The following is a 27931-nucleotide window of genomic DNA, read 5'->3' as shown; positions in this document are numbered from 1 at the left end:
CTTCACTTAGCTCCCACGGCTCCCTCTGCTGAGGGACCACCATTCAAAGTAGACTTCTCACACTGAATGAATTTTTCATAAGTTAATTGTCTCCATCCTTTTCATGAATTAAATTAAACTGGGAACATCAAGCATATACTGTCAGCTTTAGCTTCAGGCATCTTCACCTTTAGATAATTTCTAACAGCAAAGGATGGCTCAAAACATGTGGCTGTTAACACCTTTCAAATCAAATCAACAAATAATGAAAAAACAAAGGTAATCCTTATTCATACAGAACGCTTCATCTTGTACCATTTAACAAGGAAGACGGACAAGAATGATACCATTGTTCATTTTCATATCAATTGGCAGAAATTATCTTTATTAGAAAAATGAATTTTTCATATATTTACAATTTTTACATCATGTTATACTTGGCACATGTGTTTTCCCCAAATAGTTATATACATTTCGGTACACACAGACATTCGAGTCCCCCATTCCCTTAATGTTTTTCTACATATTTAACAAAAATGAAGAACACAATACAATTTGTAAGACAACCATAATAATTATATATTTCTCTATCGTAAAAAGTTTGAAGCAAACATTTTTTTTTAGATATGTTTCAAAATATTTATACAGTATTAGCACTCAGTCATGCACTGGGTTAAAATATGGTCGGGGTGAACTGCTGTGAGACGGTATGCGTAATGCGGGAGAGAAGCGTGTGACTCCCAGCTCCTTCAAGCTGCAACGTGTGCTGTTGGGTAGATCCCACCACCACCAGGATTTCAAAAGCAGGGACAAGGGGGTGCAGGGGCAGCCGGGTGTACGCGTGTCTCTGCAACACAACAGTTAAAACTGTGTGTGTACAGACACTTGGGTGTTAAAACTCATTTCAGTTCGCTAAACCTATCTAATAAAACAGGCAGTAATTGGAATGTCAAAACTGGTTTTTAATTATTCTCTTTTTTCCCCAAACCTTTTCTTTTGAAGAATGCATTAGACTATGAATCGTATAATGAAATTCTGGATTCCCTTAAACATTAATTTATTTCATGCTTGATTCCAATTCACCAATATTCTTTTATTTCTACTCTAACATCCTGATTTATTTCCCCAGGTGTTGAGAGGTCTTCAAACCTCTACTATTCTTTGCTATCAATTGGAAATTTATTACTTACCCTTTGGTTTGAAATATGACACTCTTGAGAGTGTTACAGTAAATTGCACTAGTAAATAACAGAAGTGATAGGCTTTTTAATTTACCGTGTATGGAATCAAATGATTCTAAGATTTCTGGTAAGATGCTATTTATGGAATGCAAATTTCTTCTACTGCAATGTAGATTAGTGCTCCGTGTAACCAGTACAAATTAGTACACTTGGAGTTTTTTCCCCCCATCAGAACAAGAATACTTTTGCAACTGTACTAATAACTAATTTTCTTTCTGAGCAAAATCCTAAATTAATATTGTGAATTATTACTTTCTCAAGATACAAATGAAACTAAATTAGTCTCAGGATGATGACAGAAGATCCAATACTAATTTTGAGTTACATCTCATTTTTCAGAGTTCAACTGCAAATAACTTCTAACCAAACTCAAAATAGCAATACATTACTTGAAACTGCTAATAAATGGTTGTAAAATCTTTGTCACAATGCTGAATTTTTGCCTTGCCCCTCATTCTCCCCCAAAACTTTATACATATACATATATATAAAGCTTATCTATAGCTTATATATGTACATGTATGTATACAAAGACTAATCAGTACAACACATTAAATTTACATTATTCAAGTAAACAGGTAAAAATGTTTTTAAAAGTGTAATTTGAGATTCTAAAATATTTCTGGTGGTTTTTGTTTAGCAGCACAGAAATATTCGTGTTTCATCTAAGCCAGCAAAAATCATTAAACAGGATGAAAGGAAGCACAAAATGCCCTTTAGGCTTTGTGTAAATTTGAATCTGATGAATTAAAATTAACATTATTAACTCACAGGTGAAGCGCTTCTGAGAGAACCTGATATGTATGGATGCAAATTTTGCATAAAAATAGTATACTTAGTTAAGAATCAGGTAGGAGTTTGCCTAACACATTAATGAATTCTGTTTGAACCTTCTGGTTTCAACAGGGAAGACACAAGATATACTGTGCATGTGCACGTGGGTGTGAGGTGTGAAGACAGAGAGATCAAGCTGTTCTTCATCAGTGCAAAATGGACGTTCTGAAATGAATAAGACTATATCAAAATATTATAGCTGATATGAAGTATAAACTGTAAACAGTTCTTATTAAAAATTGCACTAGTTACCTTCCTATCTGCACACAATTTTACATGATGCAACTTTCATACCTTTGCAACATGAGGTTTGGTTTTGGTTTTTTTAATTCTGAGCATGAGCTATACTAAGGATCTGCTCTCTCATCACTTAGACCTCCCTATTTAAGTCAAAAGGTATTTCGCCCAAGTTTGGAATCCAGACCTAGGCCAGGTAAAAATGAGCTAACCAAAAATTTTCTTCTTGCAGATGAAGGACTTGGAACCAAGTTCTTCTCCAAGACACACTTGTAACGAACTGTAGACGAAATTTGACCCTACAGAATTTTCTGTTTCTGGGTTAAGGTGGAAAAATTAATAACTATCCAACTCTCCCTTTGAACAAAAACTCAGGAATTACTTCAAAACAAATGATTTCAATGTATTTTTTGTCATAAGTTTTGGTTTAGAGCACTGTAAATTTAGAAAAGAAGCCGAATACCACAATCATCTCTTGGTCAAAATCTCCACATCACCAGTTACAGCAAGCTCGAAAGCCTGTGCACTGAGAAAAGTGATTGTGACTTAAACACCACTGCTAAATACTGCCTCTGTGTGCAAAACTGATTTTGAAAACGGCACAGTCTGCATGGAAGCATATATGGGTGGCCACTGGTGCACACACCAGCTGATCTTTCCTGGAAAGTTTTGGGTTTTGGGTATCCTTCCTCAGCTACCTTAAGTAACACGTTTAACGACCAGATGATCTCATAAGCTGACACAGAATTTTAAAGTCAGTCACCAGGCCAACAGACCCTCTCTGGCCATGAATCTTCAAAACAGTATGAGAAGACATCATTTTCCTATGGCTATGTTATTTATAGTGAGTATCATTTCCAGCTCTTTCAGACAGGAACTCTCCTCTGACATGTTTTCATGTGTCCTAGCACAATGCAGTCCTGATCCCAGCAAGTCCTTTAGTCTCTGTAATAGGTATCAAACACTACAACAATTTCTGCCAGAGGCTTTGTGGATCTAGGAGGTTTGGAAAAGAGAGAAGAGAATCATTTAAAATAAAGCACTGCTGAAATGTGTCCCACGGCTTTGGGAGATTGCTCACACATGACTAGGTTGGAAAGTGTATGCACGCACATGTGTGTATACTGTATATATATTTAGGTTAACAAGTTTAAACTATTAATAAAGAGCTTCTTATAGTATTTGGTAATTAAAATATCAGGCTTGTATCATTCAAAATAGTGCAACCTACATAGCAATATACAGGAAAATTACACACATTTTTTCCTATTACCATTAATATGCTTGTGCATATCAAGATGACAGGATACCCTTTTCCATAGGATTAACCTTTTGCATATTTAATTGTATTCTTTGGCCCATTTTCCGGTGAAACCTCGTATGACAACGTAAAGACTTTGGCTTTAAAAAAAAGAAAGCTCCCATTTTTTCAGTGACTTTCAGAAACTTAAGTAGAATTCAAATCACTTTAGTTAAAAATTATCATTTCCTCCAGAAACCACACACCCCGCAGCCTGTCACAGACCACCCACTAGTGTAGATAACTGTGAACCTCCAATTTAATTTTTTTTTTCACTTTTGAAGATCATCTACACTTCAAATGTTGCACAACACATCCTCCAAAATTTTTCTCGACTCCTCTAATCTCGTCCCAACAGTGAACAAGAAAGGTCTCCTTCCCCAACAGCACGGGAAGGCACGGCCACATCGTGAGGGCCTTTGACTGCATCACTGAGTCCAAATACAGGGTTTGCAAAGTGAAACAGAAGCCAAAATATATTCCCAAAAGGTTTTTGCCATTAAATGCCATTATAAAATGGGCTCAATAAAAAATTATCAGACTAAACAATCCTGTAGTAATGATGTAACACAAATCCCTTCAAAACAGCTACTCTTATGTACTGCAATGCACAAAACAAATTTTAAAATGTATTCTCATAATGCATTTGCTGAGAAAAACATATCATTTCTTCTAATAGTACTAGAAGTGCAAAACAAGACATTCTCCATTAAAATTTCATGTCACTGTAAATATTACCATTTGCCACATTAAAGCTTAGTACCATTTATGAGAAGTGAGGAAACCTTCATCAATTCCCAAGCAAAGTATCATCTCACTTGGAACTTTACAGTGCACTGAATAAGTATCACAATATTTATTGGTATTTATTTTCACAGTTTTCTAACGTGCACATAGAAATATAATTTTTGAAATATATTAGTAAAAACAAATACTAATACAAAAGGGAAAGGACAAAACATCTAGGAGTATAACTGCTTATCACCACTACTTTTTAAGAGTTGGAGAGTCAAAACCATATCTCTTTTAAATATGTAATACTATATTTAGTGTGGTTATCTACTAATAAAGGTATTGCATGACAATGTTACAGCATGTTTATATTCTCTACTAACTTAGCATTGTTTTCAATACAGGTAAAGAATTAAGCAAAAGGAGTAAAAAGTGTCATTTAAGTGCTAAACAACAAAAACCTGGTAAATAGTGAGGTAACTTAATTTTACTTCTATTATTTCTGGTTCTTAAATTATAGATATGACAAAATCATCACAAAATCAGCAGTGGATTCTTACAGTTGTTAGACTGGCATTCATTTAAAAAACCCAGTTTCAACCACAGCAGATATATTCTGCAGTATGTAACAAAAAAGCTCAGGAACCTGCAAGAAGAACGAAGTGCATTTTCACTGCATTGCAGGGCGATGCACACTTGTAATCCTGACTTCCAAAGTTGCAGGACATTGGAAGAGCACATATTTTTAGAGAGCATACTCTGTACACAGGTCAAGAGAAGCAGGGCAAAGAAAAGTTAAAAGCTTGACAGGTGAAATAAATGAGGAGCTTATTTACAAAGAGTGCAGTAACCCTCCCCAGCAGAGAAGAGAGAAGCAAGGCAGGATTTCTGCTCCCATTTAACAGGGCAATAGACACCAGAGAGCACAAACAACCACCTCTCCATCCCACAGACATCACTGCAACACTGTAATGAAGGTGAACATGGGATTAATTCTACAATGAAAGCTGAGCATCAACAAGAATTTTACACTATGTACAGTATGCGCACATCAGACAGAAAAGTCTGCATGATCAGAGGGATGTAAGAGAGGTGACAGTCTTGAGGATACTCCCATTTAACCACAGCTTCACAGGTGACTCCAGCCAGAGCAGGTTGAGCCTTTCCTTTATCATACCATATACCTGTCTGTACTTGCATTCATGTCCACAAATACATATACGGCTGTGATTAAACTGCACTCCCTCCTAGTGATAGTAAATATTAACACGTTGCTAATACATTTAAATAAGACAGTACAGGTGAGTTTGGGCAGGGCAATGATTCATATCACAGATCATACTTTAAAAAGCCTTTATGCTCTTTCAGAAGTGCCTTCAGCACTGTTATATTTTGAAGGCTCAGCTCTCAACAGAAAGGAAGTTTAGATTAAAAAAATAACATTGGTAAAACAAACAATTTATCACTGGAAAACTGCTTTTATGTTGCAAACCAGATTGCCCTACACAGAAAAGATTGCTACTTTAAAAGGACTTTTGAGCTAAGATAGGACTAGAGCTGGGAAAGGAAGAGTTTAGCAAGGGATGTATGACACTCCATTTTGAAAGAAGCACATGATGTGATGATCAACACTTAACACAATCTAGCCAAGCCACAGGAGTTACTGTTCTATATAAACTGAGAGGATTTTGCCATAAAAGGTCTGTTTTCACTAGGTTTTATATATCAAACATCTTTAATGCAATGTAAAACAACAAAAAGATTCACCTTTTGAATTCTTCCTAAATCCAAGCTGACTCTTAGACCCTTAGATTCGTACCAAAATTCTATATTGATGAATTCAGCAAGGGAAGGAATAATACCAAAATCTTCCCCATCACTAAGATGCATATGCTACACTGCAGAAATAGGAAAATAGCAAGTTATTCTACAAGGAATAGATTCTGACACTTTTATTTCATGCTGGAGAGTCATGTGGAATAAAGAAAACGATACCAACTAGGCTGCGAGTACTGCAGAACCCACAAACCCAGGTGCTACTTTAGTAACTACTTGCATAAGCACAGGAACTTATGTGCACCTGCAAGGTTTAACTTGGTACTCACTTGCAGATTTAACTAGCAGATTTTTGAGGCTGGGGATAAATGGACCATTACTTTTTTAAGCCCACCTAACTGAGGTTTCTAAGTTAGGAGCCTATACTTTCTAAAAAGTCAACAGAGGTAAAATCTTTCAGGACACATCACACACACAACTGCTCCCAAGCCTCTGGTGCTCTGAATTACCTTCCAGAGGGAGCTTTCTCTCTCTCTCTCCCCACTGGCAACATAAGGAGCTTAGCCTTCCAGCACAGAAACCCGAAGCTACACACACAGCTTTAGCTTTTGCTTCCTTCAAAACTATGTTAAAAGATTTCTTTTCACCAGGAAAAAAAAACCACTCCTGACTTCCCTTGTGAGCCTTACTTCACCTCCTAAGTGTTCCTGAAAGATCACAGAGAAAGAGACACGTATTTATGAGATGCTGCCAAAACACGGTGAGCTGGCGGTGATTTCATTTCTGTTTGTCCACAGCACTTTTTCTCCTAACCAAGCTTCTTAGATAGCAGAATAATGAATTCTGAGCAAAAGCTGCAAAACATTAAATGAAATTTTCCAGAAATACAAAAACTCTTAATTTTCCTTAGTTTTATCTTATATATTAAAATATCTTATTTCCATGCGTTTAAGTCAGTGGGTGACTACACTGCTCTAAGAAACACAAGCAGAACACAAAATTCATTTCAAAGGAAAAAGGAAAATTTACTGTGGTGAAAAGGGAAAGACAAAAACATGAAGAAATTCTACAATGTCTTTAAAAGAGGAAAAAAGCAAGAGGCAGGTATGTCTATGTAGCTGTTTTTACCTCCATGTACCTACTCCATTCCTCAGCAATTCAATATCCTGCCTCCATAAAAGTTGTCGTCCAGGAGCAGTGTAACACTACAGGACATGCTACCAAGAATGGCCCATATCATTTACAGCCTGATTCAGTTCCAGCTGGAGTCACAGGAAATCTTGGTGATAGGAATGACCAACAAACTGCTAGAGCTGTAATCAGGAAAATGTAACAAGTCACCAGCACCATCCAGAAAGGTACAGAAAGGATGGCCACTTATGCAGGAAGATTCTTTTCTCCTCTTCAAGAATAGCAGCAGCTGGAGTGAGAGAGAGGGAAATACAGAAAGTCTTGATCTCAGTTTAATTGAAAGTCAGTGCAAATATATCAACAAAGCTCAGGCAATAATCCGAACTCCACGCGCTCTATGGCTGAGCCTCACAAGCTGTGGCTTGTGGCTGTACTGTTGAAGATTTTTCTTCAACTTCTCAGCTTCTTCTTCTTTACACATATACATCTGCAACCACACCAGCTACTCGCCTACAACCCTACACTTTAGCCTCTTCTTCCCCCTTTATTCACTCATTATATTCCAAGATCAAAACAACAAATGCATGCAGATTCTTATTCCCTCTACTTTCAGTATCTGGGGGTTTTTTCCTTCCTTTAAGGCAGCATCTTTTATTTCCATGTGAACAACTGCTGTGCAACATTATCAAGTCCTCCCTCTGTCTCTTTAATTTGTTTTGGTTTAGGGGAGGTGGTTGCGTTGCATATTTGCGGTTAATAATAATAAATCTCTACAGTCACCAGAAATCTGCTCAAATCAGAAAAAGCAAACATTGCAATATATTTCTTTGTAGCTAATTTGCTTGTACATTTCACCGAAGGATAAATCCACCTGGGTTTAGGATGTTTACATTTGGATCTCAACAGTTTACTTAGAAAATGTAAATGGGAATTTTTCTTTCCCACAACTTCACATACAGTACTTAAATATATATTGAATTATGTGTGTCTAGTTAGATAGAGATGATACAAAAGACTTGAAGTGATCAGCAAATATTTTGAGAGCTTTAAGATGATGCAAAAGGCAAGAGCCACTGCTGAGTTTTATGATTCACTTGGTAAAATTCTCAGTGACTTGCATGGTATTTTTGATATCAAAACTGTCAGTATGCTATCATAGCACTATAATATAAGCAAATACCATATCTGCTGAAACACAACAGATAGTGCAAACTACTTAATATTTTAATACACTATGATTTGGAAATTAGAATTTGCCTGAAATATTTTTATTAAACTCATTACAACAATATTCATGCCTTCAGTGCATTTGCCTTCCTGTAGACCTAAGACAAACAGTATACCTATGTCTTTGGGAAAAGGTTTTGGCTCATAAAAAGTGGTGTTCATCCCATAAACACCCTAGCCCTGCATAGGTCATACATCTATTCCTAAGAAATGTGAATCTCTCTAAGGGCAGGTAAGGATCTTCTGTTTAGAAAAACCACATCCAGTGAGGAACCAGAAAGCATACCATGTGAATCGGGGCCAATAATTGTGACCAAATGTTGAATAAAGAATACTCAAACCATATTTGTTTTGGACAGTGTATAGCTACCCATAGATATGCTTTCTGAACATACTTATAATAAAGTATACTGAGATTTTTGAAATCTGGTAAGGGACTCAGAAGCCCAAATCTCATTACTTTTCATCCCTTCAAAAATATCGTCCTTCACCATCATGGTAAATGTATAAATACATTTGTAAATACCAAGAACTCATTCTGGACTGTTTGGTGGTTAAGTCAGCTTAAATCTGTTTAATAAAAAAAATGTAAGCCAAATTCAAGAAGCTATATTTTGTCTATCCCTATACATCTTTTCTGTTATCTCCCATCTTCGGTATGCTATTCCAAATTAAACAACTTGCATACTGTACCTCTGGCATGCAGATACTACAATTACAGCTGACAGGCATGATTCTGTTGAAAAGAGTTTCAGTTTAGAGAAAAGTTGGGGTAATATTCCCATTTTCCAGTTCACAGTGGTAATGGTTTCCCTGCTCAGTGTTCTTCAGTGAAATTGTAGGGAATAATGCTTGAATAATCTAAACTTCCTCTACACAAAAAACCCTAAAGCAATTCTCAGAGTAGCAGAATGGGAGAGCACCACCTGTTGAATGCTTTCAGTATTTAAATATATTAGCAATTATATTTACTTCTTTAGTTTAAATTAAATTTACAGCTGTACACTCTACTCATGAAAGGCTTCCTCTCTTCTCTTCCACACTCCCTCATGGTTAAAATCTAGCAATTTTTTTTTTTTTTTTCCAGTGAGGGTGAGGAAGGGTGTGTAGCAGATATTTTATTTGTGAAATAATCTGACTGAACTTTACTAGAAGTAAAAGTCATATAACAATGCATCCCTGTTATGTGAATATCTTTGTATACCAGTAAGTGATAATAAAGATACTGTTCCCTAGTTATGTGTGCATATATTCAATTTATATAACAGACTTGATCAGAGAGTTTAAAAAAAACGGTCTGATGTTTGACAAATATGCACAATATTCTTGAAGGAAGAAGTCCCTCAAAAGGTGTTAATCCTTCACTGTATATGCAAATAAATGGTATTGCACTCCTCACTGATTACACTGAACGTATGGCTGTCGGTGTTCAATACTGTATTAACAGCTTTAATACTATTAACATACAAATAATTAGATGTCACTAATATACTATGAACAAAGAACTACAGTTGGTTGGGATTTGGTTTGGGAAGTGAAGGAATAAAAGAAATACTATACAGCCCTGAGTAATCACCAGTAAGGGGCAAATGCAAACTTACGTACACATTAGGCCTCAAGGTTACTAATAAAGTCCACAGCTCTATAGTAAGTGCCATATAGTGATATCTAAAAATATATACTCTGGATTAGGCAGCTGTGAAATTTCTGAGAAGATGACTGCAGACTTTTCAATGAATTAGTTTGCAATGGTAAGTGCATGTGAAATATAAGAAAAGCATTTGTACATTAACATTAACCAATATCCATGGGGCTTCCTTTTGGTACACAGCAGTTCACATGTTTGGCCCTACAGCCTTCCCTTTTATTTTCTGTTAGTCTAGAGTGAACAGACTAATTTTGTGCTAACACACTGTATCTTATTTATTAAGGTCCTGGGGTTTGGGGTTCTTTTAATTATTATTTGGCTTTGAAAATGATTATGAAGCTAAAATATATTTCGGAAGTCTAGCTTTCTGTTCTCTTTGAGAGTCTTGCTTTTGAAACTGTGCAAATACATTCCTAATTCTTTTTGTCTGTGTCATACTACATGCATACCGTATTGCTTATCCAGTACTAGAAAATCATTAAACATTTCTAAGGACAAAAGTACATTGAATGATAGCAACATAAATTAGAATAACCAAAATAGTAAAATCATTAGATACAAAACAGCATAGTTGCCAACATATATTGGGGCTATTTCAGCACAGCTTGCCATTTATATATAAAGCATACATAAATGGCTGGTTTTTATCCTTTTCAACAACACATATTTTAAAAGGATAGTTAAGAGCATACTAGTTTACCTATTCATGTACAAAAGTACATTGGGAAAGGGAGAGGTTTACTTATCATTTACCATAGCAGGATACAGTTAAAGGATAAATTCTCCCTCTAAGATGGTGGCAACTATTTTTTCCCTATAGATAAAGTGATCATGGAAAATTTAAACATCTGATTCAATGCTAAGCATTTTCTTATACACACGTCTATTGCTACAGGAATTTAAAACCCTTGGAGTTGAGTACAAGCTATTCCTATTTGCAACATAAGGCAAAACATGCTCTGAAATGTACATGTCATTATGGATCCGACCATCCCTGGAACAGTATGATGCTGTAGACTTTATGGATGACCTTAAATAATTATCATTTCTTCCTCTTGTTGGTAATGAATGTTTATAAAGATCAGCTGGACTTCGCCTAAGAGATAAGTGCTGCTCATCACGATACGAGTGCAGAAAGGGATTATCATCCGAGTGAACAGTATACAGGGACTTGCTCCGCTTACTGTCCTCTAGAGTGTGAGTTAAAAGTGAGGCCTTGTTGCTCAACAGTTTGCTTGAGGGAACACTAAACATGCTTGCATATGGACTACTTTGTAGAAATTTCTCTCTTTCTTTCAAGCTTATACTACGAGAAGGCCTTCCACTATCCATTTCCCTGGACTTATCAGCGATATTATCAAAAGAATGTTGCCTGCTAATCCTCAACTTATTTTTTTTATGATATTGCAGAGCATTATTTTGTGACCAACTATGCTGGTATATTTCTTCAGGAAGTGATAAGTTCGTTGTATCCTGCAGCATCTGATCTTCTTCAATATCATAGAGGTTCCCCATCCGCAAGCATGCGTCGCATTTATAGGGAGATCTGGTCGTATAGTGTCCCGCATAAGTGGGCAAATTGGAAAGACAGCTCCTGCAGTGGGTAGAATTCTGTCTGTATCTATCATTCATGTCAACTAGGGAAGTATTTTTTTCTTTTAAAGTGTAGTGTTTTCCATAAAGTTTATACTGGTCATTATTTGGAAGACTGTCTTCATTATGCAAGGGAGTCCTGTTAGCATGTTCTGCTTTCCTGTAGTTGTCATTGTGATCTTGATAAACATCAGGGAACTCTATAGTTTCTGGAAGGACAATGTTTTCAATGTACTGAGGTGTGTCCAAGTGGAATCCTGGCTCCTTGTCAGCTTCAATTGTGTAGATTTTATCCCGTGGAGAGCTCTGTTTGGTTTTCAGATATGTCAGTTCCACTTCACTACAGTCTTTTGGGTATTTTGATGCTACTGTCCTTTTTTTAAAATTGTCCTTGGTTTTGTGGTGCTTGTTGTTGTTTTCAGGTTCCATATGGCAAGTAGCTCGGCTTGAAGTCTCTGATACATCTGAATGGACAACCTCTTCAGGAAGGTATCTTTGGCTTTTCACTGAAAGCTGCCTGTTTTCATCTGACTCATTTTCTCTCTGGGAACCTTGGCTCTGACGTACAGATTCTTGACGTAAAGATTCAACAGATTTCCTCCAAAGCTGCCTGGGTCTGGAGTTCACTTTTGCTTCTGTTGTTACTGCAACCTCTACTGTATTTGGATTGGACTCATTCAGTGTGAGAGGATGCTGGCCTTGGAAAACATAGTTGTTAAGATTGTCCTTGTGTCGATTGCCAGGAAGTGTCTGCAGTTCACTCATGTTGTCACCAAAAAAGTTGTCCTTTGTCTGAAAGGATCTGTTATCAGAAAATATCAAGTTTCCCTTATCCATGACCATGTCCATAATCAAGGAACCCCTCTGAATAAAATCAGCTGTTCTTTTGGGGGAGTTAATTCTTGAAGGATTGATATTGGTCATATTTTTTGCTGTTCGCAGTAGTTTCAACATGTTGGTTTGGGAATTGGTCAAAGTAAAGTCAGGAGACTTCTTTTTTTCTTCAATGTGTACTCCATGAATGCAGCTGTAAATACCCTGTAATGAGAGTAATATAAAACAAATTAAATCACTAGTTGTAAATTTTAAATACTTCCATTCTATTTTTAAGTAGCAATAAAAAACAATTAACCATTGCTTATCTAATGACTGGCAAGATTAAAAGTACATATCTATCCTTTTAGCATTTCCTTTCATCAATATGGAAGAATAATTTCTGCCATAGTGTTGGAACTGTAGAGGAGAAAAATTGTCAGTATTTAACAAACCAGTGGTTCATGTTGGCTTCCCTTGCTTATTCCAGAAAACAAGATTAGAAGGGACCCCAGAAGGTTCCCTAGTCTCATCACAAAATTTAGCTAACCTTCAGTAACAAAAATTCTATTAACTTAAACCAGTGATTAAGTTACCCCTCTAAACAAGTCTGCAGTCAGGCTATTTTCTTGGAAGTCAAGGTACTCTTCACTTCCACTGAAATAAAAAGGCTTCTAGCCATCATATTTTAGCTTTTCTGTTTATTATCCTAGTACATATGAAATAATCCCAGCTCTTTCTAAAGCCTGAATTTGAGTTCATCTTGAGCCCATCTTTTAACTTCAACCTCTTCGGTCACTCCTGTGAGCAAAATTGATACTTCCGACCCTGTGAACTTGTAATTCTCAGAAATTTGCCTTTGAAATAAGTAACTTTTCTCCCCCTGCATTGGTTAGGAGTATTTCACATGTAAAAGGCCAAAAGTTCAAATGTAAAATGTGGAGGGTAAAGTGTATATGCTTTTCTAGACAACCCCCAACAGGGTAGGGCAGAGTATTTTTAATGCAGTTCCAATACGGTTCAATTTACTCAACAGGGTAATTTCAGCACATTTTAAAGATTAGGCATTTTAGTATAATTTTCAATTCTCCTCAGCTATATAAAAAAAATCTAGCAAAACCTACTAACTAATGAAAGTAGTATGCGTTCAAAAATAAAAAGACAAAAACCAACGAATTTGTCAAAAATACAACAACAAGCACATACTTCCCTTAATTTACGACAAGTATCAGTCATTTGGATATGTAAATCCACTTTGGGTTAGGTAAAGATGTCATTAAAGCCTGTCGTAGTGTCTAACCAAATATAAATGATACTTGTGTTTGACCTTTTCTCATATAATTTATTCAAGTTTGCTATCAAGAAAGTTTATAAAAATATTCCAGTATATTTTTAACACTTAAAATCCACTTGTTTAATAAATACACAAAACTGAGAGCTATGTTTGTCATCAATTTAGTATTTATTTTGTTTGGATTTTTTTTTGTGGAAAATAGTCCATTTCCTGCATGTGAGCAGCTCTACCATTTCTTCAAAATTCCCCTAAATGTATTTGTTTTCAGCATTTGGTTACTGATTATCCTGGCAGATGATAATTCATAACCTAGAATAATCCAATGGAGAAAAGACTTCCCATGGAGTGCAAGTACATCCTAAGCCCATCGACTAGAACATCACACTGATGCTCTAACATGTATTTCAAATGTCCAAGTGGGATTAAAAGGAAAGATAATGTTTTAGGGAGGTAGCGCTTATTCTGTCTGTTGCCTGAAGGGGGAAAATGAAAGTAATACTGACCCTGCTGATTGAGAACAACAATCCCGGCCTATCTGAGCAGACTCCAGTGAAGCAGAATCTAAGTTTCCAGTAAAATAAGTGCTCCCAGACAAAGGTTATTAAACTGAGTGCCATGGCTGCTGCAAGCATGTAAAACACTCCTGCCATGTTGTCAATGTCCAGCTGGCTGCTCATGACTTCATTCTTCTCATTGTGGCAAATACCAGTCAGCCACAGGGTTTCTAACTCTTCCATTTCCCCTAGGGAGAGCAAGGAGTCAAACCAGTTAGAATGCAAAAAATTACTGCTCACAGTATTCGAAAATCAGTTTAAAAATACAGCACCATTTAATGCTTCATTTGTGGAGCACTTTAGTCTTACCTACTAAGGATTTGCAAATATAGCAGATTTCATGTCGCAGCACCCTAGTTTCAGATGTCCTCAGATTTCATAAATTACGTGGGAAGCTGGCTGCTCTAGAAAGCAGGATCTGTGATTTGGGTAAAACTTTCTTCTGCTTGCTATAACTAGTATCACTTGTTCCAAAGAGTGGAACTGGAGGGTTCCCATCCCAGGGGATTCCTCCACCCCATCCACGAGAGCTGCAGTTGGTGCACACTCAGACCCAGGAGGCTCCTCCCATCCCAGTCCAAGAGGTGCCACCAGTGCTGCTCCTGTCTGCAGGTCCAGCCGGCAGTAAGCCTGCGTGTGCAGTCCAGAGGTGCCGAGGCACACACAGACCCTCACGGACAGCAGTGTGTTAGAGCACCTACATGGCACTCAGAAACGAATACAGAGGGCCTGATCCTCCTCCTCCTGCCCAGCTGATGAGGACTGAAGTTTGCTAGTGAAACATGCACACACCATCACTCATGTGATTCACAAACATCAGTATTTACAGACCCCTCAAACACCAGCATGGGCTAAGTCTGCAATATCTGTGCCCAGACCCTATACACCCCTTACCCAGGCACCAGCTTGGAACTCAGGTCTTTACAGAGCCCCCCTGACAAATCACATCTGCCCCCATACTCATAAACACCAAACAGAAAACAAGATTACATCAAAACCAGCTAGGAACTGAGTTTAGTAAAGGGACAGGCTGCAGCAATTAGACACAGGGCTCAGTCAGACAAACATCCTGACACACAAACAGACCCTTTTATGCCCCCTCCTCTCCATTTTCCTACACTTGTTTCTCCCTGATCCACTCTAACCTCTCCCTTTGGTCCTTCCCTTATACATCACAAAATAAATTCCACATGTTCTCACAATCCCTTTAAAACATGCCATAAGAAGTTTGTTCTTTCTCGTGAGACCCATGATAACCTTATTTCCTCTTTTTGTGTAAGTTGCAACGTTCTGGCTGAACCTCTCCTGACATGTCTGGTCTCTGCTATTGTCTCTGGCATATTTTGTTGCCTAGCGTTTGGGTACCTGGGGATTTGATTTATTAGTGTTCTGGTCTCTTGTTTTATTTTTTATGTTGAAGAGCCACTAAGCAGATAACCTTACAATCCAGGTATCTACATATCCTTTACATCCACATACCCCTTCCATATTTTGACTTCAGCCTCCCAGTCCAAGATGTTTCTGAATGTTAAAAGACAGACCATCCAAAAAAACAAAGATTAAATGGCAAGTTTAAAAACTCAGCACAAGCAGTAGCAACCAGGTCCAGCAGTTGGCTGCCCCTAGATGCTGCACTGGGCCATCACTGCAGCAGTCATTAGTCACATTTTCTCTCATAGTTGGCTGCATTTCAGTAATAGGTGAACTGATTTGGAGGTGCAGTTTTAAACCACTTTCTGATCTGCAAGCACTTTAAAAAGAAAAGACATTATTTAATCAAAACTTTCAGGTTTTCTTCCCCATAATAATTTTAATTATGGCAAAGCAATGACGATCACCAACACTGGATATAAAATCACCCAAAGCATTATGTCTGAAGGTTACAGTAATGTTACTTTGGAAATGGAAAGCTTGACTAGCTTTACCCGTACAACACACGCAGCAAGTGAGGAAAAATACTTGTATATGATACAGTATTAACAAAATTTACTGTGTTTCATAGGCCACCTGCTTTTCTATAGAAAATAACTGTCACTTAATGCCTGAATACTTCCAGGAATACAGTATGCCCCCTTTCCTGTTTAAGTTTCTTTTTTAAAAATGTAATTCTAACTAGCACTATCTTTCAAATACAGTTCTTCTCCTGGCTTTCGGCCCCTCTTCATTTTTTGTTTTCCCCAAGAGACCTGGGTGATGCAGTAACTGCAAACCCTTCTGATGCCACATACTGCCTCTCTCTCATGGTGCCCTGGACACCTCCCTCTGCTCCTTCCTGGCCCTCTGGATCACCCGGCCTTTCTTCTTATGGTCTCCTCTGGCCTGCTGCTGCTGCCACGGCCTGCTGCTGCTGCCACTGCCTGCTTCTTGGGCAGCGGCAGAAAAATAAGTAGTATCATCACATGCCTGAAGCAAAGCATCCCTGGCTTCTGGCTCTGGTCATGCCACATCCTTACTGCCATTAAAACATTTCATCTACTTAAAGCTATGGAAGCAGATCCACTCTCTCCCTCTGTTGCACATTGTTAGACTTAGAATCTGTATTTCACCGACGAGATCTGGCTTCAGATGAAGGACACTATCACTTAACAGTGGTTGTTACTGCCAACATGGACAGAGGTGTGCAAGAAATTGTAACTGTTCCTGCCAAGATTGCTTTTTATATTGCATGATATATTAATTTTCAAATGTTTAGTGTTGTTCTTACTGAAACATTGCATGTGCATACATGCCTTTTTACTCTCTTTGGGATATAGTCAGCTGAGTAATTCTATTATTATTTTTAATTACATAAACTTCACTGTTTCTAGAAAATACAGCAGGCAACACAGAGGGCCAGAAAGTACACTATTAACTGGCTTGGTGTGTTTCCCAGTTTAGGACATGGCTTCAATTTGGGGGAAGAATTCCCATGCCACAGATCCCGAATCCTTACCCAGTGATTAGGGAATACATTTTCAGTATTATAATCCCTACATCATTGAAGTAAAGATCAGAAAAAAATGGCTAGGAGCTATACTGACATTTCAGCTACCTTCAAGCTAGACTAGAAGATCATTGACCTGCTGTGCAAGAGCATTTTGCAGGATAGAGTGCCAGGGCACTAGGAAAGCTGCAGCCCACAGATAATTTGGATGTGCAAGTTGAAAGTGGAACACAAGACTGTGATAGAGAAATTGCTTCTCATGGAATGTGAAGGAAAAATTGAAGTAAAACGTAAAGTACTGAAGCACTTTAGCAAAGGCATTCATTTCATTTCAACAAATTTGTAAGAGATTATTTGGTTCCTCGTTAATTCTAAGTTTAGTTTTGCCTTGAAGCATGAATTGAACCTCTAAATCTGAAAAAGACAGTGTATCTTCTCCCAAGTGCTCCCAGCACTCAATCTTCAAAACACCTAAGAGCATCCCCAAAGAAGTAAGTAAATCCTAATGAATCTTTAAAAGTCTTTTAATCCAGGACATAGGGACAATGAATTATTAATTGTAATGGTATAGATATGGCACATTGTTGCTACATAGATAATTGGGGTTCATTATTGCATTTCCATGTCTTAGAACATTTGGATTTCTTTTCTTCTGCTAAACCTCAGTGGACTGTTCCCCTTGATTCTCTTTCAAGTCCTCCCTAGGGTCTGCAAATAAAACTCACAGAGGCTATAGAAAAGAACCCAAGTCCAAAGAGAGAGCAGTATTTCTGGTTTGTGCATTAGTAGCTGAAGCTCTGACAATCAGCCCTCATTACTTCCCACAGGAAAATTCACATCTCCCAAGATTGTCAAACATCAACTTAATTTGACTGCTGTGCCCTTTTACAATTCATAACAAAATTCACAAAGGAATTTAAACCTCTTTTTTATTACTGTTTCCTCTGCATTTCTTTCCCTTTGGCATGTACATCTAAAGTAACTATTGATAATCCACTAACCTTTCCAAAAACATCACTACAGAAACCAAGCAAGCTTGTTTTGAGACAAGATAAATGACAGTGCCCTGACAAACTACAAAGAACAAAACATCCTAGAGTCTCGCAGATCCTGCTGCTGCAATATCCCTTCCATTATATCTGACAATGACAGAAATCACTGTTAATTAATACCCCAAAGCAATTCACAATGTTATAGACCGCAAAGCACTGTGTTGCATTGTCATATTTATGAAATGATATTATCTGGGAATGGACAGATTAGGCTGGTAATTCTGGTCTATATATATAAATCAGTTACCATTTACAGTATATATTTATATACATGTGTGTGTATACACACAGAAACAGGGACACACAGACAAAACGGTTACTAATTTAACTGTAATACCACTTCAACATAGCTGACCCTATAAAACCAGCAAAAATACCCAATCTATTTATTGCTCTTCCTGCCCATTATGTTTTACCCAAGGTATTTACAGAAGGCATAACATTTTTATTACAAAATCCTCAGGTATGAGGAATTTTTAACTGGGGTGTTGATTCATTCCTTATAAAAATCAGTCACTTTCAAACACGGCCTTGAGTTGGAATTCAAAACATTGAACTTTGAGACCAGTTAAACTTCGGTTCAGAAAAAAATATTTAAAAGAATCAAGTCCTTCTGGAAGAATGCTGTTCTTTCAAATCCTTTTGGGTGGTCTAACCTGTGAGGTGAATGTGTAAGGTCATGATACCTATAGCAATATACTAGTCTTGGCAACTGAAAGGCCAATAATTTCTGATCACCAAGCACTGAAGAGTTCAGTTGTCTCCATGTGTGCGTTATTCTAATTGGCAAGTAAGAGCTCCAAACATTCCACAAGAAAGACCTTGGAAATCTGAGTCAGCAACCTCAATATATATAAATGCCAGGCCTCAATGAACCAAGTGTTAATGGAGTTCAAGTCTGCATCTAATAGAGGGGGTCTCAAGTTACTTATAAATATTAATCAGATTTATTTATTGTTTTCACTTCAGGCACTTACTAAAAGGAATGTAACGCCACAGTCATTTTCTGCCTTCATCCATGTGTGGACTAGATTAACGATTAAATGAATAGTTGCAGATTTCAGCAACAAAGTACATCATGACACCAGCACAAGATTAGAAAATGAAAAGTTCCAATATATTTGACAAAAAAATAGTGTTTATTTTCTGTTTAATATGTTCATAGTATATTTAACCTACAAAATTCACAAATAACTGCATGATGCCTACATGAAGATATTTTTAAAATTTCTGTAGCGCTGTACCATAAAAAGTCTGCCTCATTGACAGTGTAAGAATCAGTATAAGCAAGTATTTTAAAGATCCATATTTCAAGCAGTGTTGAGCCTCTGCATTATTCACTCAAAACACAGTATGGTCTTCTCTAATAAAATGCAAAATTCTAGCGTTCTCAATGGCAATTCAAGACTATTTACAATGTTTTTAGGTTACAGTGCAAGCAGTACTTGGATCCCTTTGTATTTCTCTTGGGTTTGTTCCTATGGCTATGGTGCTCTCTGCTCTGACTGCTATTTGCACAGAAACGTGCCAGTTAGCCATTCTGACTGAATATCTCAGAAGTGCCTTTCCTTCTACATTCTAGTGCAACATTTCTAGCATATTTCACACTTTATCATTCTGGGAAGAAGTGATAAACTGTCCAGTGTATCCCCTGAACAATTTCTTCACAATAAAAACATCATTATCCAGACACAGAAAAGATACGGATCAAAGGGTAGAATTACATGCTTTTCCTCATCATAGTTCTTAGCAGTTTTTGCAGGCTGTGGTCAAGTGTCATCTGTCCCTGTCACCATCCTCTCAGAGGTGAAAAACATGCTGCCCTTTTGCAGTCTCTGTCATTGTCTCTAGAGATGTGTCCATTCTCAGCGATTCTTTTAATCTGGTGTCCCCAGATTCCATTCAGTTCCTAGGCTCAGCATCTTGTAAGGGTCTGGGATCCTCCCTTAGTTCTCAGCTTTTTCATTAAACCACCTTCCTGAAAGAGGCAGTGTCTTCCCAAGCGATGGGCCAGCCTTGAGGTAATGACAGTTAAAGCTGTCTAACTTATGGGTCATTTCACTGATGCAATTTTGTTTTCTGAGTGCTTTTTTCCTCTATGTCTACACGTGCATCCAGGAAGATGCACACATACTGAAAATTACATGTTATTTATAAAAAAAGAGAAATCTCAAACCCACATAATGCATCATTCTCCACATGTACTTACAGAAAAGCAGTTTGGGGTAAGATTTTTTTTTTTTTTTTTTGAGACGGAATAACAGTTTTTCAATACTTCCCCATGATTAGTAAAAAAAAATAAGATTTTTCATTATCACCCAAGTATGTCCCTAATTACAAACTTGCCAGAAAGTTTTATAATTACATCCAAAAAGAGAACAAACAGACTAGGATAACCTTCTTTGCTGCTTATTTAAAAAGCAAATAATAAAATCAACTTGCTGCTCTATTCCAGGAAAGAAAACAACACCTCTGAAGCTTGAGTGGCACCTGAGCATCTTCCCCTCTCCCTGAAGATACAAATGTGGGGAAAAGTGAGAGAGATGGGGAATCTAACCCTGTATCCTCCTGACGGCAAAACCAAGAGTGTGCATCGATAGTTGGTAAGTAACAAGCATCAGAAGTGCTGCATGCCTGGTAGTGCCTCCAGCCCCCTACTCCAAGCCACAAGGCTTTTATCCTTCTCCTTCCCACAGCTGCTGACACGCACCAAAGGGCACAGTCCCAGCCAGTACAGTCATGGGTTGAGCTTCATCCTGGTAGAAAAACTCCCCCAAAATCAAACAAAGCCCATGATTTACTTCCTTTGATCTTCACTCTTGGGAAGCCAAGCCTGGGCTGGCTTTCAGTGTGATTTGGGAATACAGCCAGATTAAGCCAGACTCATGACAGTCCAAAATAGCAGTCAGAAGCCTGAGACACCGCTTGGTTTTAAAAGGTGTGCTGCATTCAGCCAGCTCCAGGGGAAACAACACCAGCAGAAGTTTGAACAGGGTTTGATGGAGGGAACTTGAAGAAATAATAACAGAAATATGACTTTGGACCTACCTCTACACATGAAAAATGCCTGTCAAGAAGCCATTGAATAAAAGTTACATGAGGGAAGAATAAGCAGCAAAATATAAATAGGGATTACAGTCAAAGGATTGACTAAGTGAAAAAGGAAACAGAAATGGTCCTAGTGAAGAATTTACTATTTACTTGTGTTTCACTTATCTACATTCTCTGCAAGAACAGTTATCCTATCAGATGAGTAATTACATTAATTTTATCAGATCTGTAATTGGAAAATCAACTTTTTAATTTTGATTCTCTTATTATCTTCCAAATTAAATTGCTAAATAATTTGGTTTAATATTTTTGTAAGCACTAAAGTCTATAATTCAGAGTTCTTATTTTCCTTCTTTAAAAGACAGGTGGTTTTCTGCTCTACTTTAACCATGTAGGTTAAAGCCATAGGTTCCTGGAGATAATCACTGATGGTTCACAGGCTGCCTCAACTACTTCCTTAGGTACTCTGGAGGGGTATTTTCATCAAGTTCTTACCTTAATTTTAACCTTTTTAATTATTCTCATACATAAAGGGAGAAGAAATCTATTTTATATGTCCCTTCTGGATCCAAGAAAAAGGCGTTTAACAATTCATGTGCTGTTCGCAAATGACAATTTCAGGGTGGTTCAGAGTACCAGCCTGTACCTTCCCCTTATCGCAAACCAAAACCTGGCACTGAGGTGCCAACACAACAGAAGAGAAACAGCAAATGTAAAACAAACTGAGGAAAAAGCAATCTAATGGGGGTTTCTCTGGCAGCGGCATTTCTAAAATGGGCTACTGCTCCCTTGAGCATGGGTGAGAGATTGGGTTTACACAGCGAGATCCACTGCACAAAGCCCGTGGAACCGCCTGAGCTGTGAAAGCCCCAGTGCCGGACACGCCTGCACCAGTGCCAGGCCCTGCAGCAGGCGCAGCGGGCAACCGCCGCTGCACGGAAAGTCATCCTCCTCTGACTCCAAGACACATTGCCTCGCATGAGTGAGAGCTGTCTGCAAAAACTAATTCTCCCCTATATTGTGTTGCTTTACACACTGCAACCATCCCTATCTAAGTGTAGTCTGCGTATTTCGCAGGAGCGTGCCTAGGACAAGCAAGGAAACGATGCTTTGTCCAAGCTGAGCTGCAGCTTGACGTCTTTGTTGTTTTACTGGTCAAGTACAACAGCCCTCTTGTGTCAGCCCATCCCCTAGACTTGTATAAGGTGCAGGGCAGGGGGAGGCCACCCTGCAAGAGATCACAGTGCATGTGACAGAGCAGAAGGTGCAAAAAGAAACAGGCTGGTATTGACGGCATAAGGGGTGGTGACTCTTGCACAAAGCGCTAACCTGAGGTTCAGCCTGAGGAGCCACCATGCAAGTAAAGAAAACTGACATATGCAAATTATAGATCTTGAATAAAAGAGTTAAATATATACTTTCAGATTGGTCAGATGTAGGGCATGATCTTAAAAAGACTGTGGCTGCACTAGCAGAATCATCTGCTTACTCAGACTGGACAAACGGCAGTCTTCAAATTTAGGAACAGTTTCCTACTTACTTTGGTGAGAACTCCCACTAAGCAATGGAGGAGGAAGGCAGCACCCCATCACTTGGAGACCCTAAAATAAGAGGGTCTTTCCGCTGAATATAGGAGTCGGAAGCCAAATGGGTTACTGTGCATTTGGCTCAATAAGCTCATCAATTTCAATTTGACCTAGTTAAACATGCAGCATGTTTCATAGAAAAGATTATATAAAAGCACAGCAACTTTTTGAATTCAGTCTGGATCCCCCCAACAATCTCTCTTACTCTTGTTTTCTGAGTTATTTACCCCCGTAAAAATAGCAAGAGGAACACAGATGACTGACAGCAATAAACTTATTGTGAGCTAATGACTGCACTCTAATGCCCCCATTAGTTAAGGATGAATTAACAGAACTGCTAAGCACAACTTTCAATATTACAGTCCCTCTAACTCTTGTACAAACACCCTCCACTTATACACTCACACTCTCCAGTCACATTTGTTCCACCCACTGCTTAAGGAGGACACTAAATATATAAACAGAAATCACTGGGATTGTGGGTGTATTCTGCCTGAGCAGCACGCACTGAAAATATGTCCTTATAATCGCATATGTATTTCCTTCTTGGTCTTTAACAGCCAGCGTGAGTCACACTGCTACACTTCCTTATAATCTAGACAGTGATTTGGAAGGCTTATGTTAAAATATGAAAAAAATAGCAATGAGCTTTCCTCTTACAGATGTAAGGGGGCAAATCTCATTTCCACAGTTACCTATTACCCATAAGGAGTGGGAAGCAATTATCCACCCAGGAAAATAATTCTTAGTGTACTAAGCTATTCTAAAAGCATATAAAGTTTAACCAGAGCTGAAAGTTATTAGGAAGGGGATAACAGACTCTCTGTGGAAACTCAAACCAAAACCAGTTTTCTTCTTTACATCTCCGTGTCTCTAATTGCTTTAAAGGATGCAGCTTTAAGGGTTAAGGGCTTAATACAGGTGCCCCTCTTTTCCTGGAGATCTCTTCCAAGACCTTCTAAGCTCAGAACCTGCAAGCAGTGCAATACGTTACAAATACCTCACATGAGTAGATGCTTAACTTGGCCAGCTGGCTGATATTCTCCCACTCCTCCCCAAACTTGCTCTCTTTACCCAGCATTTTTCTGTTCCTCATTTCCATCCATTTCTGCTGTTATGCATCTTTCACCCCTCTATTTCTGCTGCCTCCCCCATAGCTAAAGGCTCCTTATTGTCTTTCTCTCCATCCCATGCACACCCTGAAACCTGCTTACCCTCTTAATCCCAAAGCAGTTTTGTCATTTGCAGTTCAATAATCTCATTTGCTCACAAATGAAACAAAAAAAAAAAAAAAAAAAAAAGAGAAAGAAAGACAGGGAGAAAGACAGAGACAGGAAAGGGAAAGGGAAAAAAGGGAGAGGGTGGGGAGGGAGGGAGGGAGAAATTCTTCTCACCTACTAGGCACCAGTGATTCTGCTCCAAATCCCAAAGACACGATGCTATAGTTTCAGCAATGTCTTTTGAACTACTTTGCAGAATATTTTTAGAAAAGTACCACTCTGCTTTAAATGGCACCATGCAGCCCAAGCCAGGGGACTATTAGCAATACTTGGGCCTTCAGACAGCTGGCCAAAAGTTCCTACTATTGAAGGCTGGAGGAGCATGGGTGCCTTCACAGTATTGCAGTCCAGCAGCTATAGACTGGCTAAATTACACAGGTGGTGTGCCTGTGCGTTCACTGCACTTATCAAACGGCAAGCTAACACAAAAAAGCAGTTGACAGCTGCTAGGGTAACATGCTGGATTCTGGGTATGTCAGCCTGCCCAGCTGCACTTTACAGAGGTTTATAAAAGAAATCAAAGCACGTATCATGCGACTCTTCAGTGCACAGCATTTCTGTTCTGACACATTCCTGTGGCTGTGGGCGGAAGATCCAAACAAAATGATGCTGTTGCTTCTTAGCAGCCGTATCATTTCAGTTGCTTTTGAACTCCTGAGTGCTTCTATTTCTCAACAGAAGATTGAGAAATAGTCTTCTGTGTCTCAGTAGAAATATTTTTATTTCTCCGCTAAAAAACAATTAAAGTTTTGTCTTGTGACCACAGGAAGCCAAAAAAAAAAGGACAACCACCACTGCGCTTCAGAGAATTAGCCGGATCATCAACTATTTTAAACAAAACATCAACTGGAAGTTTTTGCAGATAATGAGATGCGATGTACAGATAACAAGATGTAAAAAGAAAGAAATTCACTAGTAATACACTTATATCCTTTATACAAAAAAAAAGCAACTCCTAACTTTACATTAAAATGATTCAGTGTTCCAAAGCAATTAATCTTATACTAAGAAATGCATATTAATCTCAACTTCCTATGAACTGGGTTATGTATATGAACCTGCAGAGAAGCAGTGATGAAACATTTTGGGGATAATTCTATTTCTGAGACAACTGAGTAGCTATCCTTTAAATTCCTCAGCAACTCCTTCCCATCCTCCTTCTCTCTGTCTCTTTCCCTCTTTGTTAGAGTAACAAATTTGGTGTCTTGTAGCCTGCTTCCTTCCACTGACACTTCAGAGTCACTTTCATAGTGTAATTGTTAATTGTCAGTATAATTTGTCCACCCAGTAGAACTATCCTCAGGATCAGAACACTACTCATGTAGATATATAAGTCACCCAGCCTAAGCTTAAAGCTATCCCTACCACAAACCTACATCCCTCTGTATTTACCTTATTTTTTTTCCAGTGCCAACAAGATAAAAAAGAGGGTTCAAAGCCTTTGTCTTTAATGCAGAAAAAGCATCATGCTCCTGCATGAACAAGTCATTAATACTTCAACTGGATGTTTTACATTAGCAAGGAAGAGGGAAAAGGTTCCTATCCACTGTACAAAAGTTTCATTTCAATGTGTAAGTGAACTGGCTTTGATAGGCAAATGATATAGAGGAAGCAGGGAAAAATCAAATGGGAAAAATCAAATGAGAAAAATCACAGGAGAAAGACACATGCAGAGGAAATCGAAAGCTCTAAAACACATTTCAAAAGGCTATCTTAGTACTGTGTAAATGTGAAAGAGAGATGAGATCATGGCTTTTTGTAGGTGCAATCAAGTATACTTTTAAACAAATTACTTGGCCTTATCCAAATATCTAGTATCATCCAAAAGGTTCTCTCCTCTTATTAACATAACACTCATCTGAAGAAATTGTGTTTGTTCAACTCATCAGTACTTTTTTTCTCATGTTTATGAAACTCATTAGATTTATAATCATTCATTGAAATTATTCAATACTGTGATGAATGTTCTATAACATATGCTTAATAATTCAATACTATTAGACACTTTCTGGTTTATAGGCTTAGTCTTAGAGAGTAATGAAGGTTGTAGAGGTTGCAATTGGCTATACATGTGAAAGAAGTATTTCTGCCTTCATTTGTGTTTGTCTATTTACTTAAACAACCTCATCCAGACCACACTGAGGTTTTCCCAGGAGTATCATCTTAGGATGAAACTTTCCCCCCAACCACACTTGCTTTTAGTCTAGATAACATCAAAGAGATTTTTAGTGACACAGCAAAGTGATGTTGGTCTGCACTCTAGGTTCATCCCTTCTAATTCACCAAAACAGAGTTATGTAAGTTCACAGCTAAAAAGATTACTCCTCAAACTACTGGTTGGACATAGATTACAAAATCAGGTATTGCTAGTTCCAAGCAATCACTCTTTACACTTAATTTGTTGGTGTTTTGTTCCAGTTCACCTGCAATGTACTTTATAAATCAGTAGAAGAAACTTCAACTTCAGTATTATTCTTAGGGGGTTTTTTGGTGTGTTTTTTTTTTTTTCTTTTTTCTCCCCCATTTGGTTGGTTGGTTTGGTTTTTTGTTTTTTAAATTATCACCTAGATCTGTGACAAAATGAAGTGAGACAAGGTAGCAAACATTTCTGGGACTAAAGGAAGCATATCTACAATGATTCCTACACATCGTATATCTCCAACTGTTATTCTCTTTAATAGTGCCCACACCATTTTCTGAATGAACTTATGGATCCTTTACAAGAGAAAATGAACATTTTAGCATTCATGGGTTGTTCAGGGTACCTTCTAAAGGTACTGAAAAATGCCACTGAAAAAATGCCATAAAGACATTCACAATCCCCATGGTTTGTGCATTCAAAATTTTTGCTTATCTTCTGAGGTAATATCTGAGCAAGATGAACATGGGAGAAGACATTTCCTGACAAGGTTTCATTCACTTGGGTGCCATCTGTATCTACTGCAATTCTGTAAATTATTCATATGGAATTTTAATACTGAGTTTTGTACACAATTCATTTGTATTATTTTCAGCAACTATAAATGGGTTAAAGATATAAGCATTCATATGCTATGTAAATCCACAGGTGAAAGTGTAAACAGATGATAAGATTTTTCCCTCTTTCCTCCTATCCATTTTGTTTTTTCCCTGATACTCGAAGTGATGCATAAAAATGCACTACCTTTGGTATTTTGATGAGCTTTTTCTTGAATAGCTTCGCATACTTTCCCTTCTATTTAATTTATTTTCTTTCCCTGTGATTTCATTCCTTTTTGTTGGATGAGAAGTATCAAAAATGATGAAAGAGTAAGCATGAAGAAAAAGCAAGGTGAAAAGAATGAAAAACTTCAGGGATGCTCTGGCAACATCTAGAGGGGCTAGCCCAAAACTGAGAAAGACACCTCAGATCCTCCTTCAGGCTACAGAAGCCTTTTTTTCTTTAGTATGGGACAAATAATTCAGCTTCTCTGATTTAAGTTCCCCATCTAAATATGGGTCAGATTTACAACATTTAACACTTCTTAATAGTATTACACAAATAGAAAAATATTCTATTCACAAAATATTTGCAAATTGGAAAATAAAGCAAATATTTTAGCCAATTGCAACTTTTTAAAACAAGAATATGCAATTGATTGAAACCTGGCTGTTATAGGTCATAGATTCATTCCTTAGCAGAAGTAAGCAATGTTTCTTTA

General features: G+C 37.8%; 1 protein-coding gene across 3 annotated transcripts in view; it reads right to left on the bottom strand.

Moving 5' to 3' along the window:
• Positions 1 to 335: 335 nt before the first annotated feature.
• Positions 336 to 27931, bottom strand: part of GRIN2A (glutamate ionotropic receptor NMDA type subunit 2A) — a 192447-nt gene continuing 164851 nt past the window's right edge. For 2 of the 3 annotated variants that reach the window (XM_074840801.1, XM_074840802.1), the window contains 2 exons: positions 14309 to 14547; positions 336 to 12736 (listed from right to left, as the gene is read on the bottom strand). In XM_074840801.1, the coding sequence (XP_074696902.1) occupies positions 10946 to 12736; positions 14309 to 14547 (2030 nt within the window). In that variant the 3' untranslated portion in view covers positions 336 to 10945. The remainder of the gene's footprint in view (positions 12737 to 14308; positions 14548 to 27931) is intronic. The other variant, XM_074840803.1, reaches the window with a different exon arrangement.

Source organism: Strix aluco, chromosome 15, assembly GCF_031877795.1.
Source record: "Strix aluco isolate bStrAlu1 chromosome 15, bStrAlu1.hap1, whole genome shotgun sequence".
Taxonomy (NCBI): domain Eukaryota; kingdom Metazoa; phylum Chordata; class Aves; order Strigiformes; family Strigidae; genus Strix; species Strix aluco.
The sequence above is the reverse complement of the archived record's forward strand: the minus strand, read 5'-3'. Positions and strand labels throughout refer to the sequence as shown.